The sequence below is a fragment of the Globicephala melas genome, chromosome 16, assembly GCF_963455315.2.
Source record: "Globicephala melas chromosome 16, mGloMel1.2, whole genome shotgun sequence".
NCBI classification, from domain to species: Eukaryota; Metazoa; Chordata; class Mammalia; order Artiodactyla; family Delphinidae; genus Globicephala; species Globicephala melas.
This window is the reverse complement of record NC_083329.1, coordinates 8754774-8774195: the sequence shown is the minus strand read 5'-3', so window position 1 is coordinate 8774195 and position 19422 is coordinate 8754774. Positions and strand designations below refer to the sequence as shown.

The 19422-nt window shown below is 40.8% G+C and overlaps 1 protein-coding gene across 6 annotated transcripts in view; it reads left to right on the top strand.

The window, feature by feature from the left end:
- Positions 1-19422, top strand: part of ACADSB (acyl-CoA dehydrogenase short/branched chain) — a 42764-nt gene that overhangs the window by 6206 nt on the left and 17136 nt on the right. For all 6 annotated transcript variants that reach the window (XR_004034183.2, XM_060286388.2, XM_060286387.2 and 3 more), the window contains exons 2-5: positions 15187-15346; positions 15561-15661; positions 18147-18353; positions 18905-19075. Coding sequence is in view for 5 of the 6 variants with exons in the window: in XM_060286388.2 (XP_060142371.1) it covers positions 15187-15346; positions 15561-15661; positions 18147-18353; positions 18905-19075 (639 nt within the window). In the remaining variant the exon portion in view is untranslated. The remainder of the gene's footprint in view (positions 1-15186; positions 15347-15560; positions 15662-18146; positions 18354-18904; positions 19076-19422) is intronic.

The window sequence follows — 19422 nt, the reverse complement described above, 5'->3', positions numbered from 1 at the left end:
TCTTTAGTTTCCAGCAACTTGGAGAATGGTTATTTGAGCTAAAAGATCCTTCTTTGAGTATCTTACTGTTAAAACAACAAAATTCAGCTGAATAAATTTTAAAGATTTTATTGGCTTTATTCAACAGCTCATGAATTGGGCAGCATTCCATCTAGTAAACAGAAGGAAGCTCCAAAGAGCTATACAAAATAAAAGACTTATAGGCAGGAGGGGGTGGGGCTAGAAAGTTGCTAGCAGGGAGATGATTGGGGCAAAGTCACCTTCCTTTAGGGGACAGCAGGGTCTGTCAAGCAGATGACCTCACTAGTGCTGACCAGGTAATTCCATATTGACTGGTCTAAGATTCCACTCCTGGGAAGAGTTGAAACTAATTAATTTAGGTATTAAGTCTGGTGATGTGGGCTTAGCACAAGTGATTCCATTTGGGGCCTGTTGTCTTTTTTTTAACATTTCACATTTAATTATAACATATTATTTTACCTTTCCTTGATCTGTAAAGTTGCTTCATTGCAAGAGGACATTAAAAATACCATCAAAATGTGCTTACCAAGAGTGAGCACTCTAATTATCTAGCTCTGGAATCATCATATGAGCTTTTTGGACTTATTAAGTCAAAAAGGACTTAGAAGAAAAATTTTGTTCATGCATCTGTTATCTTTAGCCTATATAAAAACTCAGATTAAATGTAAAAATAGAATGCATAAAATTCTAAAAATAAACATGGGTAAACCCCTTTATTAGAGTAAGGAAGGTCATCCTAATTTAAAGCTGGAAGGCGTCAATCAAAGAAAATTGATAATTTTGACAACATAAACATCAAAACCTTTTGATAGACAAAACAAAAAAATATGCGCAAAATCAAAAGACAAATGACAAAGTGGTTGAAAAAAATTTGCAGCTCCTCTGTCAACTTAAAGAAAAATGCACAACATGAGAGTTGTGAGATCAGGGACTTACTGATGACTAAACCTGGGAGATAGCCTCTCAGTGAGTAGCTCAAAACAAACTGCTCCAAAAAGGTAGGGGAGGAGCCACCATATATACGAAGGTTTCGGCGGGGAAAGACATGCAGTCAAGCATACATCTTGATAAAAGACTAATACTAACCACAAGGAACAAATACCTCAAGTTAATGATTTTAGTGCTTTTTTTTATGCACAGGAAGAATCTGGGGTCACTGAAATTCTTCCTGAGATAATATATCCATCTAGGGACCCTTTTGTAGAAAGCACAGATTGCTTCATTGAGCCTGCAGGTTTTTAAAAAAGTCTGAATTACGTTTAGGGTACACCGTTGGTGGGAGACTATAGTGGGTTGCGACTTTACCCTCGTGTAACTGGATGATGAGGGAAGCGCTGTGTTTTGCTCACACCTGTCACCAAAGAGCTAATTTCCTTAATTTATATTGAGCTCTTAGAAATCAATAGGAAAAAAAAAAACTGAATAGGAAAATGAGCACCGGACATGAATAAACAAAAACAGAATTAGAAATGTTCTTAAATGTATGAAAAGGGGTGCAAACTCGTAAATGAAAGACAGCTATAAGAACACTTTGTGATACAATGTTTTTTTACCTATGAGATGGATGCAGAAATAAAAAAACTGGCCTACAAGCTGTTTTGGCAAGATTCTAGGGAAACAGGCACCATTATATATTTGCTAGTGGGCGTGAGAATGGTTTAACTTTTACGGAGGACAATTAGAGAAAATTTGTCAGTATTTTGAATTTATTTTTAACATTGACAGAGATTTCCCTCTTCTAGCTTGTGCTACAGATGTGAAATAATGTACATCAAAAGTTATTCATTAAAAAAAAAGTTATTCATTGCAGCATTTTTTTTTAGAAACTTTACTTTGCAGTATGTAATTAGATTCATAGGAAGTTGCGTAAATACAAATAGTAGAGAGAGGTCCCCCTATCCACTCAGATTCTCCCATGGTTGTATCTCAGTAGTAGTTATTGAAACCGGGAAATTGATATTATTGTAACGCCAAGGAAAGGATAGCCCAACAAAGTGGTATGAAAATTACTCTAAACCTAAAACATTTGACCATTCAGCAGCCACAAGAAAGAAACATTATCTAAATTTAAACAAAGCCTCCTGAAAGTACATCTGTAGATATAAAGAAACTGTCTTTTCTCCTATAAATCCATTTATTGTCAGTCATTTCCTACTCCCCCCACCCAACCTCTACCATTAGAACCTAAGGCAGTAGAGAAGTTTTCTTCCCAAGAAATGTGTACATATAGTTCTGTGGTACTTTATCACTTGTAGATTTGTGTAACCAAGTCCACAGTCAAGATACAGATAGACATTCACAACAAAGAGCTCCCTTGTTACAGCATTACTTATAATAACAAAGGGAATTCTGTTACATGTTAGAAACATCTCCAGAATATATTGCTACATGGGGAAATAAATAAATAGATAGATAAATAAATAAATAGGCCAGAATATGGTACATAGTATGCTCTCTTAGAAGGACCAGGAGGAAAATAAGCAACTATATTTCTACTTGCTTATGTTTGTATATGAAGAATACCAAAAGGATACATAAGGATCTCCCCTATCCCCTATGGAGGATGTTGAAAGTGGGCTGGATGGGAAATAGGGCGACAGCTTTTTTGAACATAGTTACCTGTTCAAACCAAAAATTCTTAAGTAAGACAACTGGGGACATGGTGAAGGGGGAGCAGGGAAGGTGCAGTTGTGGATCATTTGTTCAACAAGTGAATAATTTGGCTTTTGAAAGTTATAAGGGGTGACATGAGTCAAGCATGTAAACACAGATTCCAGCTCATGCTACATATGAGAGTCACCTGTCAACTGAAAAAGTGCACAACCTAAAAGATGAGAATTCTGTTTTATTCAGCGGACATTCTGAGGACTTCGAGCTGGGGAGACAGCCTCTCATCACTCTGAGGGACTGCTCCAAAGAGGTAAGGGAGGGGCCAAGATATATAGGGGTTTTTGCACCAAAGACCAGGTGGTAAGAACATCAAAAGATTGCTGATAATTAAAAGAAAACCAAACATCTCAAGTTAATGAATTTAGCACTTTTCTGTGTATGGGAAGATGCAAGAGTTTTGGGCACACTGAAATCATTCCTTTGATATGCACCTAAGCTATCTTGGGCCAGTATCCTGTGCTGTCTCCTGAGTTTCCTCAGGGCTCACCAATGAAGTGGCTGTAATGTGATGGCTTGATGGCTGCAACATCCTTTGTTTACTGATTTGGCAGGCAACAATTTTTTTTTTCCACTCACACACCTCAGGGAGCATTTTAGAAATGCAGAAGCCCAGGCTTCATCCTAAGTCTGTTAGATGAGAGTCTGAATTGGTGGGGCTGAAATCTTTTAGTCTAAGCGCCCCCAGGTGATCTGGGTATGTAGCCAAGAGTGGCAACCCCTGATTTAAATCTCAGGGGGACTTGTTTCAAAGACACTAATAGAGTCATTGGTAAAAGTTCCCAGGATAAACTAGTTTCTTTAGTTTAATTATGTATAATTATATTTTGCAGTTAGGTTCTTAAGTCCATAAAATTGTTCTGTAGTGTGATGCTGAACATATTATTTAAGACCTACATCTAGCATTTTTAAAAACAAGCCTACTTTGAAAGCCCGAAGAATACGTGGTTCAGGTATTCATTTTAAAACATATTAACATCAAAATTTTTATTATTAAATATTTCTAATAACACAGGTAAGTGTGAGAAATAGTACAACTGGCACCCATTTCCACACAAGCTGCTTTTGCTGTCTTTTTTTTTTTTTTTTTTTTTAAGAAATAAAACAATTCCGACATAAACCCTGCACTTCCACCCTCTCCACAGAAGTAACTTGTAACCGGGGCCCAGCAGTGAGGCCAGTTTTGGATCACAGGACCGGAGATCAGACAAAAGGTAGCTGATCTCAGTTTATTGCACACAATTAGCACACAGCACGGGTTAGTCAAAGTAGGGAAACTAGACAAGAGGATAACAAGCACTCCCAGAAGTCCGGAAAGCAGGTGTTTCAGCATGAGTGGCAGTCCTGGTCCAGCAACGGGTGTGGAGACAAGCATGGAGGCAAAGTCGCCTTCTGCTCCAGCAGGGCCTTCTGGCAGCGTCCATCTGCAACAGCCCAGCAGCGAGGAGTCGGGTCCTCCAACCAAGACCCTTCAAGTCATCTCAGTGTTCTAAGGAGTCGGCCAGTAGGTGTAATGGTCATGGTGCCCAAGGGGTCTTGTCTCCAGCAGTTGCTCCTTCTGTTTCAGTGATGGTTTTCCTCAGGCTTTACCAGACAAATTCCTTAGCACTCTTAATTTATCACACTAAGACGCTGGGACTCCACATTTTCTGCCATGAATCCATCTTGACTTACTGAACATACCTCAACTGCTGTGAGTTTCACACAAGGAGAGTGGGAATCCTAACACTAGAGAAATCACAACATAACGACACTCCCGAGGCTGATGTGTATGCTTCCTGTCTTTAGACTACATCTGTGTGTATCAGTGAGAATATATACTAACATTTGGTGTTTTTAAAGTGTGCATTAACGCTGTCTCCCTGAATAAATCCTTTTGCAAAGTACTTTTTGTGCTTAATATATTTTCAAGACTTATCCATGTTGATATATGTAGCTCCCTAGTTCACTTTAACTGTTGTAAAATATACTGTTAAATCAATATACCACGACTTATGCATTCCTTTGTTGATAATTAGATTCTTAATTTTTCACCATTTCAGATGTCATTTCATTCTTTGCATGTTTATAATTGTGCATATGAATTCAAATGGCATTGCTGGGCCTCAGGACATGTATGTCTGTCTTTACTATCACTTAGGACAGTAATTACTGTAAGGAACGGCACCAAAAAATGGAGGAGAGCTTAAGCAAGCTTTATTTGGGAACGCTCTCGGGCGAGGTTCACTGGTCCGAGAGAAAGGGGCCAGAGAAGTCGCGCCCGGGCGTGGGCGCGAACAAAATTTATAGGGGTGGACGCAGGGGAGGTGCTTGCTGTGTGAAGCAGCCCTTTTTGGGTGTTGTGGCAATGTCAGGTGTCGGTTGCATCAGCCACTTTGGCGGGGGTTCCGTCTGGTTCCCTGGGCCCTTCCCCGGACCTGCTGGCCTTATAATTACATCAGTTTTTACACTAACCCATAAAGTGTAAGGGTCCGTCCATTCCCTTCCACCCACTACAACAGCTTGTTAAAAAAAGAAAAGAACTAGTTCATGACCCTTGTAAAAGATGGTAAAGAAGACTTTATTCAGGAAGGGACTACTGCATTGGGGTTTTGCAGTAGGGATGTGAGATCAAAGCTCAACTCCAAATACAAGGACACGTGGATATTTATAGCCAAGAAGCAGGGTGGGGGTCAGTGGGTGGAAAATTAAAAGAGAAAACAGCAGAAATCAGGGGGATTCTTGCTAGACCCACGCTCTACAGGATCTTGCCAAAGGTGGACCAAAGTGATGAGATACCAAGGATAGGGGATTTTCATTAATCTGTCCCAGCAGGATTCTTACTAAAACTGGATAGAGGGGCACTTGAACTCAGCCCAAGGTTGGGACCTAGCAGAAAGAGGAGCTCGACTCCTTTGGTTAAGGAGAGTCTTTGTCAAACTTCCCCAACACTTCAGGGTCAAATGGGGCGCAAGGGAGAAGCTAGAGGGGGCTGAGGAACGTGGGGCGGGAACGAATGGGAAGAGAATGAGAGCCGAGGGTCCTGGGAGTCGGAGAGATGGAGCATCTGAAAGGAGGGGGCGCTCAGCTGAACTGAGTCAGCTGCAGTGAATAAATTGAACTCCGAAAAGCATGGAGATGTTTGATCTCGAACGGAGGAGATCCTGCTGATTGGTGGGGGGCAGAGCCATGTTGGGGTGGGCTGAGGAGTGAAGTAGAGACAGCTAGTAGAGCAACTCTTCAGCAATGTGTGGCTGTGAAGGAAGGAAGGGGAGAGGCTGGTCACCGGAGGCAGATGCCAGGCTCAAGGATGGCTCACATGGTCAGAATTAGAGCAGGGAGAAATGGAAAAAACATGGAAGACAAAAGTATGGCTGAGCACCCTGCAGAGGTTGGAGGGGTGGGATCCAGAGAAGAGGTAGAGGGACTGGCCTTAGGAGGGAAGAGAAAAAATAGGTGCAGGTGCAGGACAATGTATGGGGTTGGTGGTGAAAAGTTGAGGCGGTTCCCATTTGTTGGCATTTATTTTCTCTAGTAGAAGAGGTTATAAGCTGCCAGTGAGGGGTGAAGCTTTGAGTGCTCTGAGATAATCATTTCAGAGAACGAGAAAGAGCAGGTTGAGGTCGGTGACTATAAGGCTGTGAGCGTGTGTGTGTCTGCGTCAGTCTTCTGGATGCAGGCTCGGAAAAGGTAATCATTGGACACATTCTTGGTTAGAGTTTTGATTGTACTTCAACGAAATAGGGGAAGGAGTTGATTACAAAGTGGGCAACATGAGGGAATTTGGGGAGGGATGGAACTATTCTGTGAGGAATTGTGTTTGGATACACAACTCTGAATTTGTCAAAACCCATGAAACCATACACCACAAAGGTGAATGTTATTTTATATATAAAAATAAAATCGAACCAGCATGTAGAGGGAAGATGGAATTCAGGCTGTGGTAAATGAATCTCACTGTATTACGAGTTCTGATGTTGTGATTTATAATAATGTTAAAAAACAAAATTCAACCAAGTAAATTTGAAGATCTAACTGGCTCTATTCAATGGTCATGAATTGGGTGGCATCCCATCTAGTAAACAGAAGGTCATTCTTAAGAGCTGTTCAAAATGGAAGGATTTTCTATAAACAGGAGGGTTGGGCAAAAGAAGAGAAAGGGCTATTTGGGGTCAAGACATCTGGGAGAAGGCGTGCACCCAGGTGTTTTTTTTCTTTTATCAGGTACATTGCTGCTGCTTCCTCTTGGTGAGAGGGATGGAGAGGGCCCAAGTGACAGACAGTCTCATTGGTACTGACCAGAAAATTCCAAATTTTCTGGATTATACTTCCGGGGAAGGTCAAAACTGCAGTTAGGTCACGTATTAAATCTAGGTTTGATATCATGCACTTTAGCACAAGTGATGCCATTTTGGACCTGTGGTTTTTCTCTGTAACAATAAATGTATGTTTTGGTCTTTCTCCACGGTTCCTGGCTCACAGCTCCCAAAACTTTGGGATTTCTTAGGTAACAAGAGCAATGGGAGCATCTTTTGTTAAAATATTTGGTCTCTTGTCCTCAGTTCCTGAAATCACTTCAGAGCCTTAAAGATTAAATGGGTGTCTTGTTATTCAAAACAAGCTCCTTTCAACCGCTCCTGAGTTTATGTTAATGAGGTGACTTGGGAAACACCCAAGAATGGGGGCTGGTTGCCAGGGAAATGAACCACAGGCTTGGAGAGTTGGAACTTTCAGTCCCACTCAACCTCCTGGGAGGGAAGAGGGGCTAGAGGTTGAATCAGGGGTCACATGAAACCCCCATAGAAATCCAAAAGGACAGGGTTCTGAGTTTCCCAGTTGGTGTGAGTACATTGAGGTGCTGTGAGTGTGGTTCTCTTGGAAAGAGAGCATGGAAGCTCTGATACCTGTCCCCATATCTTGCCCTATACATCTCTTTATCCTGTTACCCGAAAAACTGTGTTCACCTCTTGGTGGGTGTCGAGCCAGAAGACACAATTGTGGACTGTATGGGAAGATGCAAGAGTCTGGGCTCACTGAAATCATTCCTTTGATATGCACCTCAGCTAGCTGGGACCAGTATCCTGTATTTTCACATCCTGGGTTTCCTCAGGGCTCACCGTAGGGAGTGGCTGCAGTCTGATGGCGGCTAGGTGGCAGGTATTCTTTTTTCCTGAGTTCCCTCAGGGCTCACCAGCTCACTTTGGAGGGCTGCAAGTGCTGATGACTGACATCCTTTGTTTACTGATATGGCAGGAAATATTCCATTTCTCACAACCAAGCCAAAGATCAGGAGAAGGATTTATTATTTGCTGCTAAGTAAGGAGATCTTTCCCAACAGCAAAATTGGGGAACTTTTATGCTAAGGTTACCTGCATATTCATGAGGGGGCTCGAGCAGAGGAGAATTAACATAGAATTGGGGCAAAGGTTGATAGAGTCCAAGCTTTAGTTGACTGAAGGGTCAGACAAGGTCAACATCATCCTCTTCTTGGATGGGGCCCTTAGTTCCTGCAGAACTCAAAGATATGTGTCAGTTTGTGATGCATATCCCTTGAAGAGGACCTTGGGATTATTTTATCACTGATCTATGGATTCTTGACTTCTTTTCCTTTTTTCCTGCATTCACTCACTTTCCTTAAGATCATTAGTTAGACATGTTTTAGTGCAAGCATCGTGGCCAAGCTTAGATCACAAAATGGCTTAGGCCAAAAGTGGCTTCTCATGTCAAGAAAGCCATACCTGGTTCTCTCTCTCTGGGGACCTCCTACTCTACCTGCTTACAATCTGGCTGTTCCTGAGTAGTATCCTTTTATAACAAACCATTAATCCCATAAGTAATATGCTCTTCTAAGTTCTCTAGAGCTGCTTTAGCAAATCAAATGAACCCAAGGAGGGGGAATGGGGACTTCCCATGTATAGCTAGTGGGTCTGAAGCCCAGGTGACAACCTGGGCTTGCAGTTGGTGTGTGGGGATGTGGAGTGTGGGCCGTCGTGGGGCTGAGCCCTTAACCTGTGTGATCTGACACTGCGGTCTCCAGGTGTCATCCAACTCAGGGGCAAAGAGTTTGCCTTACAGATGGCGGTGAATTCCTTGCTTCCTGAGGTTCACAAAATACCTTGAGATTTTTGTATCTGTAAGGAGGTGGCCTTCCTAATTTCTCTGATAAAGCTGCTGGGAACCTAAGAGTTTCCAGTCTCTGGAGGGATCAGACAGAAAAAGTAAATGTTTCAATTCTGCTTACAAATGGATAATTTACCAAATTGCTGTAAGTCATGATGAGCTTAAGGGAAATGTTTCCTTACATCTGGAAAAATACAGATTAAAAGCCAGTAGTATTTCAGACAAAACCAAAAAAATTATAACCATATTCAGTTTACTCAAGTTTATGTAACTAATCCTTTTTTGTTAACAGTTTTATGAAATCAGAGTTTCCATTAGACTTTTTGAATATCTTACCCAGTTCAGCAGTATGATTTAAAAGTTATCAAAAAACTGGACTTGTCAAAAAGTCCTTTCTATAAATCTTCTTGAAGATGAAGCAGTTTTGCCAAGCATCAGTTTAAGTGTCTTTGAATGATAAGGGACTTAAAAAGTCAAGGTTAAAGATCTGATTACAATGATTTTGACAAAGAAGCTTAACCAAGTTGCTGTGACATACGACATTTTAAGATAACAACTAGAATTATAATATACCAGGGCATATCCAAATTTCAGAAATTTTATATAATTTTTACAATGTCTGTATTAATAGCATTTATCCATACAGTATATTCTAAATAGTTTTATCACTCGTGGTAATGCTCTCCATGTAATTTAACATACCAAAATGATACTATTAAATAGTTCTCTCTGAAATGCCTCAAGGCCCCTCTGAAACATCCCAAAGTTAGCTGGAGGGCAAAGGAACTTTAAGTAGATATTTGAGAAGTTTGTGAAAGATATCAAAAAGTTTCAAAACTCTAGGTAACCAAAGTGACAAAAGATTTCAAAAGCAAATACAGATCACTTAAAGGCAAAGAAACTCACACAATCTGTTATCAAAAGCAGCTATCCAAGAAAACTTTTTTCTCTTAACAGGCAGAGAAAACCAAGTCCAGTCTTCACTTACTGGTCCTGGAGCTTATAGCTCATCCAAGTGCACATTTCCATTTCCACTGACCAAAAGTGAAAATTGGCAGCTGGCCAAGCAGGGGAAGAGGCAGGAAAAATCCCTGGAATGAATAGTTCCTTCCAGCAGCTGCTGGAACTTACTTGAGAATCCCGTGTCAGGGCTGGCTGACAGCCTGTTCACCGAGGTCAACCCTGCAAGTCACTGCAGCTGGCAGCTCCAACTCAGGATTGCCAGAAGCAACTAGATGCCCCAAGAGCACAGCCCCACGTTTGGTGCCAAAATCTGTTACAGAACTCGGGTTCGGCTGCTCACGACTTAAAAGCCAATAATTGAGAGGCAAGTGTCAGAAGGAAGGAAAGATGCTTTAATCAGAAAAGCTGGAAATCTGGGGAAAAGGTGGGCTCATGTCCCGAGACCAGCTCTGAAGATTCTGCTCAGCCGTGACAGTTTTTAAAGGGAAAAAAGGGGGAAGAATCTCAGTGAATCATTGAGGCAGGAGGTTGGATTCTGCATCATTCTCCATTGTGTGCAGGCTCTCTGGTTCTCTTCACTGTTATCTTGCCCAGTGATCTGCCTGCAGGATTGCTATGGGGGATGTTGGGGGTAGGAGCTAGTTATTCTTTCCAGGAAAAGGATCAACAGGTTAGGCAAGGCATGGTGTGCATTCAGGAGAGCAGAAGCCAGGAGTTAGGTTAAATTGCCTAGTGCTCTCATTCCTGTATTTAGGTTTTTGAAGGTTAGAGGCGGGGAGGAATGGGGCAAAAGAGCTGCTTTCACAGGTAGATAGTGTCAGAATTGAGTTGAATGGTAGGGCACTCAACTGGCGCTGGAAAACTGCTTGTTGGTGTGGGGAAGCCTCTCGAATGTTGGAATTGGTCCCAGAATCATTACAAGTGAATCACACAACCACACTGAGATACAGGGGTGGGGAAGAAAGAACTTTCAGAAACAATGTTTTGACTGGGAACCATGAGGCTAAAGACAGAACTGGACACAGCTCTCTGATTAATTTGATTCTCACAGTGGTATGTAGCAGTTCTGAAATGATTTTATATGTGGACTAGGTTTGAATAAGCAAATTCATCCTAGATCATGAGTCATAGGCAGGTTTCTCAGTGTCAGAAGTTACCATAAGAAAATCTGGCTAGAATGAACCCTGTGAACTCTGGTACTAGAATGGAATCAAAATACGAAAAAAAGAATACACATTCATGCACACATGCAGTGAGGAGAGCCAGGAGGGCACATGTGGTGGGAACCAATGACTGTCGCGGTTTAAGGTGAAGCCCTCTTGTTTTATCAGAACTTGTCCTTTGGAAAAGCCGAGGTGGGTCTTCGCAGTTGATCGCAGCACCTCTCCTGTGTCTTCTTTTTACCATTCAGACATGCGAAAGCTTCTTGACTTGACGCGCTTTAAGGATGTTTCGAACAGTACTGGAACGTAATGGAGAAGGATTGTGATCCACTCACATGAGTTTAGCAAAAGTTTCACCAGGACACTCAGCAGTCAGGTGTTCTTAACCTGTTTTTGTGCCATCTGTGGAAAGTAAACAGCAGTGCAGTCGAATTTTTAGACCTTTTCTCAAAATGTTTTAAAATTCATAAATTTAAATATATAGGATCACAGAGGAAATCAGTTACAATAAAAGTGATAAAAATATTTTACATTGCGATATAGGACTATGTGCTTCTTAAATAAGACCTGACAGCAGTTTGAATAACTACTATAATTTTGAAGTAGTGATGAGCACCAACAGTATTTCAACTGTTATTTGATATAAAAATATCTGTAATTTCTTTTAGTGACAGTCACAGATAACTCAGTACTACTGTAACTTGTTGCCTACATTCATAATCAAAGGGAATGCTACATTTCAGTTAGAGGTTCATGAAATAAAATATAGTTTTTCCCCCATCCAAGTTTGTGGACTTTGTTGTTCTGCCTTTAGGAGTCTGCAGACCCCAGATTTGATCATTAGGACTTCTGGGTGCAACAGAACTCTAGGCAGTTGAGTAGGAAACAGATGAGACTCAAGCTTCGAAAAGTATTTGGCAAGGCATAAATAACCATTATTCCATTCAAGTAGCAATTGCTGCTCTATACAAAAAAATGTGATGATGTGGTACAATGGCTTATAACTGTGGAAAATCATTTTGATGGAGTGGGCACCAAATCTGCAGAGGCTGAGGTCAACACTGAAGGGCAGGGGACAGTTGAAAATCATCGTGGAAACCTTGGGCTGAGCGGTTAAAGGCAAGGCAAGGAAACATCTCCTTTATTAAAAGCTGTCATGTTAAAAGGAAATTTTTTTTCTGCCAAAAAGGATAGGTGTTATCTTTCAATGCTTCGGTTAAAAATGGATTCCATTCACTTATCGTATATAGCCACTGTATTTTATGATAAGTATCTTCAATAATCTCCCCCTACACTTGTATACCACTTTTTAAAGTACATTTGCTTCTCTTATCTTGTGTCTAAAGTAATTGCTCTGTGTTGAACAGTCATCTACTTTGTCAGTAGCAATATTGAGACTAAGGGGGTCACAGTTGTGTCAGCAGGGAGAAATGGGTGTAGTGAGACCCACTGGCTTGTTTCTCAGTGCTGGGCATTCTGCTAAAGATAAACTTCGGTAGAAAGGTGATATATTGACAAAGAGACACAACGAATTCTGTAGTGAGTTTAGTGAAGTAAATCTCCCCTAGAAATAAGAAATGTGTGCAATGTATTGCAGCTTTTGAAATGTAATAGGCAAGTTTCATGAGCATTTTGTGGAGAAGATGGCCTGGCCCATTCTTTCATTCATTTGGATACATATTGAGCGCCCCATCCAGCCACTGAGCAAAATCGCACCCACACTTAGTTGCATCCGTTCTCCCATTCTTCTTCCCGCTTTGTGCCTGCTGCTGTTCCTGATCACTCTTTCTCCTCCTGCTACTTGGCACCACTCCCTTGCACGTCCCCTCGCCTAGGCCCCTTCACATTTGCATTTCTTACCTCGCTTCTCCTTACCCTGCTTTTTCATTCATGTCTGTTTCATCAGGAAGAGGACAGTATCTCATGTCTCCCCCTTCCTTTTTTAAAAATATTTATTTATTTATTTTGGTTGCACAGGGTCTTAGTTGCGGCAGGTGGGCTCCTTAGTTGTGGCAGGCATGTGGGATCTAGTTCCCTGACCAGGGATCGAACCCAGGCCCCTGGCATTGGGAGCACAGAGTCTCATCCACTGCACCCCCACGGAAGCCCCCGCCCCCTTCCTTTTAACTAGTCCAAAGTTTTCGTGTCCCAGCTCTGTCTTTTAATGAGAAAAAAATGTTCCATGCAACTTTGCCCTGAATTATCTGTCTCCTTATTCTCAAAACAAAATTAGCTAGAAAAATTGAGACAGACACTTTTTTTTTTCTGACTGGCCAGTGTTCCTTTTTCCTAGGTGAATCCAAAGCAGAATATATCTAAGACACAGAACTGCAAAGATTGACCGATATGTAGGGGAGATTAACAATGGTTTCAAATATGGTGACTCTTGCTTCTTTTTTTCTCTTTTTATCAATAAGCTTTTCAGTGTACACTCAAAACTATTGAGAAAATATACTGCAGCATCTTACTACATTTGCTTTTTAATCTGCAAAGCTTGACTTTGTTTCTTGCCTGTTCCATGCACTGTATTTTGTCCTAACTAGATCCTAAGCTTCTCAGAAGCTGGTGAACTTCATCCCTACATGTGCTCTTAGGCATTTGACAGATGCTCAGTGTATTCTGGGGTTTTTTTTGGTGAATGAAAGGAAAACACTAGTTTTTAAAACAGCTTTATTGATATATAATTTACAGAGCAATATAATTCACTATTTTTAAGAGTATAATACAGTGGTTTTCAGTAAATATACAGAGGTGTGCAACCATCACCACAATCCAGTTTTGGAACATGTCCATCACCCCAAAAAGATCATTGTGCCCTTTTGCAGTCACTCTTCATTCTTACCCTGAGCTCCAGGCAACCACCACTCTACTTTGTGTCTCTATGGATTTGCCTATTCCGGAAATTTCTTATAAATAGACTCATATAATATATGATATTTAGTGGCTGGTTTCTTTCACTTGGCATGTTTTTGTTTTGTTTTATGTTCAGGGAAAGACTAATTCCTCATTTGTTTCCCCTGTACTAAAATTCTACAGAATAATATTGGGAAGGTATAACAAGCATTCGAAATTGGATGGTCTCTTTTTTTCAACAAAATTGTAGCAAATCCTTTGCTGACTTGAAGGATTTGGGGCCCTGCAACAGGGGGACACACTAATGGCAGGAAGAGCTAACCTTGCAGTTTAACTAAGTTACAACCATGACTCCTGTTATGACCACCACGACTGTGTTCTTAGGGATCAGAGTAGAATTAGTCGTTTCCGTTTTCTGAGCCCTTACTGTACGGTGGGTCCCACACTAAACCCTTGTTGAGGATTGCTTCATTAATTGCTTTATTAATACAAAACTTTACAAGGAGGGGAACTAAGACTGAGAGATTTTAACTGAGAGGTTAAAAACCACTTGCCCAAGATCACATAGTAAATATCAGACTGAAACTAGTTCTTTCAGGCTCCAGAACCCATTTTCTTCTTAACCCGTATGCTCTCTTACTAATGAGAAGCTGAAAAAACAAAACTGGCCATGGAAACCAAAAAAGCACAGCTGCCTGCAGCCAGGCACGGTGGGCTGGGGCGCTCTGCTCCCTCAGTTGCCCCTGTGCCCTCACTCATTCCTGCCCCACGAGAGAATTCTCTTCACAGTGGGCAGTCAGTACTCTTAGAAGTCCGGTTTCCCTTATCCAAGAAGTTAGAGAAGTGTGACATTTTAAGAATGAGTTCCACCACGAAAGTTCTGTTTCCTTGAAGGTAGAAGTTAATTATCTGGGAATGTGTTTATTCAGAACAGCTCATTGCCGGATAAGGGAGATATATGTTAACAAACCAATTTGCGATTTTGGTTACAAGACGGTGAATCTTAAAATAATGTGCCAGGTTAATCTCCCTTATTATTATGATTTTTTATAAATTTGTTTTATTTATTTATTTTTGGCCGCATTGGGTCCTTGCTGCAGTGCGCGGGTTTCTCATTGCGGTGGCTTCTCTTGTTGCAGAGCATGAGCTCTAGGGCGTGTGGGCTTCAGTAGTTGTGGCACATGGGCTCAGTTGCTTCACGGCCTGTGGGATCTTCCCAGACCAGGGCTCGAACGCATGTCCCCTGCGTTGCAGGTGGATTCTTAACCACCACGCCACCAGGGAAGTCCCAATCTCCCTTATTTTGCTGAAAGAAGTTATAAGAATGGGTTATAAAGTTATTCCCAAAGAAACTGATGTTCCAGTACTTTTCTTCCCTTTTGTGTGTGTGTTCCTTATTCAATGGGGACTGTTCCTACAGCTAAGAAGAAATTTCCCAATTTGCCTGTCTTCCTGGAAAAATCCTCCTCATGTCCTAAAATCTTCCCGGTCAGAAGCTAGACTCAAAACAACAAATAAGGCACAACCCTATGCCCCTCTGCAAACATTTACAGATGAGGAGATGATGATAAAGAGCACAGGTGAGTGAACTTCTCAATTTCACCACAGTATTCCTCTGGTCATTACTTGGGCCTACAATGTGAGATCACATGACATGTGGCATGATTGGGAGAGGTATTCATCTAAGTTTGTGAATGGAATTTTTGACATTAATTAAAAAAATTTTTTTGAAAACAGTAATACATGTCATATTAATAAAATAAAGACTTAACAGTATTTTTTTTTTCCCTACAGTTAAAAAATTTGCCCAGGAACAGATTGCTCCTTTGGTTTCAAAAATGGATGAAGATTCAAAAATGGAAAAATCAGTAATACGAGGATTATTTCAACAAGGGGTATATAATTAATGATTCTTCCAATTTCAAACTTCCATAAATACCTTCCAGTATTAAAATGTATGCATACTTTTAAATTTAGGAATTGTAATGATAGCATAATTTCCTAATCAGAATTATCTGGGATCTCTTTTAGATTGAGATCCTAGTTAAAAAATTTTAATTGAGTTAACATTTTAAATTAGAAATACTGTGCTTTTTAAGTAAAAGGCTAGAAGCAAGAGCGATTTCTTTAGGCCAGAGGTATTCAACTGGGGGCTGTTTTTGTCCCCCAGAGGACATTTGGCAATGTCTGGAGACACTGGCTGTCACAGCTGGGTGTGCTGCTGGCATCTAGTGAGATAGAGGCTGGAGATGCTGCTAAATATCCCACAGTACACAGGACAGCCTGCCAGGACCGAATTATCCAGCTTAGTAATGCCAAGGTTAAGAAACCCTACTTTAAACTTCATACCAGCACATCTACCTGAATCCCTGTGTTTGTGGAAAACTTAAAAACAAGAGGTGATATCTGAATTCCGCATTAACCAAGGCAGCCGATTTCTAAGGGAGAGGTTATCAGCACGGGAGCCCCAAGGAGAACATTTCAGAGCCACTGCACTCTTCATCTCTCCCTTCTCTATAGGTGTGAAGATTTTGTATTTGGAATACCAAGGCTATCCCAGAACTAATAGCTCCTACCCAAAGCCATTGGCTTAAATCTTGTCCTGTTATCCTGTTTGAAAATTAGCCTTTTCCACATAACTGTTTTATTTCCTTTTTTAATAATTAATTAATTAATTTTTGGCTGCACTGGGTCTTCATTGCTGCGTGTGGGCTTTCTCTAGTTGCGGTGAGTGGGGGCTACTCTTCGTTGCGGTGCGCGGGCTTCTCATTGTGGTGGCTTCTCTTGCTGTGGAGCGCGGGCTTCAGTAGATAATGGCTCACGGGCACTGGAGCGCAGCCTCAGTAGTTGTGGCGCACCGGCTTAGTTGCTCCGCGGCATGTGGGATCTCCCTGGACCAGGGCTCGAACCCGTGTCCCTTGCGTTGGCAGGCAGATTCTTAACCACTGCACCACCAGGGAAGGCCCCCTGTTTTATTTCTTACTGTTTAAAAGATACCAGCTTTTTTTTTTCTTTACTACCATGTATTGTAGTGATTTTTCCACCTTTCTTTTAGCAATGAAACTTGGGAAAATGGAATCTGATGTGGAGCCACAGTGGGTCAAACGGCATCTGTGAGTCCACTTCTCAGCCAGATTTCATCTTCATTGTTTGCAGAACCTCTAGGCTTCTCTGAGAGGTCTTGAGTAACACTCTCCCAAGGGGCAGCTCTTGCAGACAGGGTCGCACGCAGCGACGAGTTGCCTGCCACCTCCACAGCTGCTCCTGTCTGCATGTCGTACCCCGTGGAGGGTCTGCGTTGCACATCCTGCACCAGCTATTCTCGACCTCATGTGACTCCTGGCTTCTGTTGTCCCACTTCTATGAAGATCACCTGCCATAATAACTGACAAATATTTCCAGTGTAGGGGAATTTGGTGACCTTTTTAGAGAAGCAGTGTCTCTGACAGCTGTTAAAGATATGATAGTCCGATATTCTCATGCTGGCCCCAGTCTTCAGGCACACCCCAATCCTTGGATTCTTCCTCATAGAACATCATTTCTGGTTCCCTCAGCCTTTGTATCCTCCCCCATGTGGTTCTAACTTCATATCAGCTAAGTTTCCCATCAGCTTAGAATATAACAGCAACACCCAGGCTGCAGCGCGTGTGACTCTAGAGTGCCTGAAGAGGATAGAAAGAAGCATTGCCCTTTTTCCTGTTCACAGCTTTGGGTCTTGAATTATGTGTGCACACATTCTCCTTCTGAAATGAGGACACTTAAAAATGGAGCGTTACGGACGTTTCATGTTCCAGACTTAGGACTGGTTACTGAACAGTCAGGCAGTTACTGGAAAGCCTTGACCAGTATTTGGCCATGTTTACCAGGCACCTGGGCCTTGTCTAGTGTGGTTCTAGGAAACACCACCACATGTGGTCTGCTAACCATCTGGACTTGCTAAAATGGCCCAAAAGAAATGGTCATTCAATTATTATCTCGGCTGAAAGAGTCAAGGTGGGGGGCTGACTCGAAGAGATTACGCTAAATGAAACTAGATATTCCACTGCTCTCTTCAGTTTCTTAATTATATATTTTCTCACTATTCCATTCCAGTATCCTTCAAAGCATTTTACCTCTCTTATTTTTGTTTTTTAGATCCCAAAAGGAAACAAATGATAGTTCTAGCATGTAATTTTATCCTTTGCAAATATATTTAGTTTCTGTTATAGGTTTTTTTGTTACTTAGAGTGAAAGAGCCATACCAAATAAAAGAAAGATATACATACAGAATTTTAAAATTAAGCTGATGTGGTTACAAATTATTTTTGAACTTGTTCTTGCAAGGAATTGTCCGATATAAAAATAACTTTCTTAATCTATGTTTCCTTATTTTTCCTTTAGTTGATGGGTGTTGAAATTGACACCAAATATGGAGGAACGGGAGCTTCATTTTTTTCCTCTATCCTAGTGATAGAGGAATTAGCCAAAGTTGATGCATCTGTGGCTCTGGTATGTGACATCCAGAACACGATAATTAACAGGCTAATTGGAAAATACGGAACAGAAGAACAGAAGGCTATCTATTTGCCCAAGCTAGCTACAGAACAAGTGAGTTGAGATGAGTTATTGAAATGGATCTGATCTTTTCTAAATATAGGATATTTTCAGGAGAAAAGCAGCCGCAGTGTTGGCTTTTCTATTCAGGACCACAACACAGCACCATTAATAACTCAAGCAATGCTCAATAAATTAATGCTACTAGAAAAATACACTCTGCCTCTCATTTGCCAGTTGGAAATGTAGGGAATTATCATTGGACAATAAAATTATTTCTTTTTTGGTCCCAATTATATTGTCTAATACCTTTGTTGGTAGTTTCATTTACATTGAGATGTCTTTCTCCTGTAATTATGAAAACCAATTTAATTAAGCTTAACATTGAATATGTGTGCTTAGGTCTTTAAATCTGCCTTAGACAAATAGTGGGGTATAGTTTGGAAAATACTACTGTCAGAATACCATTACTATTTTGATACATACAGGCTTTTAGAAGTAGCTAAAAGTTTGATTTTCAAATGTTTATTTTGCTATAAGTGGGTATTTGTTATGCAAAGTATAAATATAGGTATTAATTTGGAATTTTTTCTTTGTATGTGTAGATGGGAAGTTTCTGCCTTTCAGAGGCTGGAGCAGGTAGCGATTCATTTGCTTTGAAGACCAAAGCTGATAAAAAGGGAAATTATTATGTCATCAACGGGTCAAAGATGTGGATTAGCAATGCCAAGGATGCCGGGCTCTTCGTGGTGATGGCAAATGTAGACCTTACTCTTGTAAGTTTGAAAACAAAGCTGCTCCCCATTTCCCTCCTAATCTTTTCATTTCTTTTTTCCTACTTCCATTTCGTTTTTAGGACATAGTCTTAAATTCTTCATTCTCCTCAGTACTGAAAAGGTTAAACAACTGACATCTTTTCATCCTCTGGTTTACTAATATCCTAAAATAAATATTACAATTAACATGAATAAACATTAGCTACATGGAGGATGATTTAATTAATCTCCTAAGCTGTTATATAGGAGGCTAATCTTAAATTTTGTAGAATTTCAGATTTTCTATTTAATAATGAAGAATTTACCTATTTAATAGTACATTTATTTTTAAAAATGTTTTATTCAGT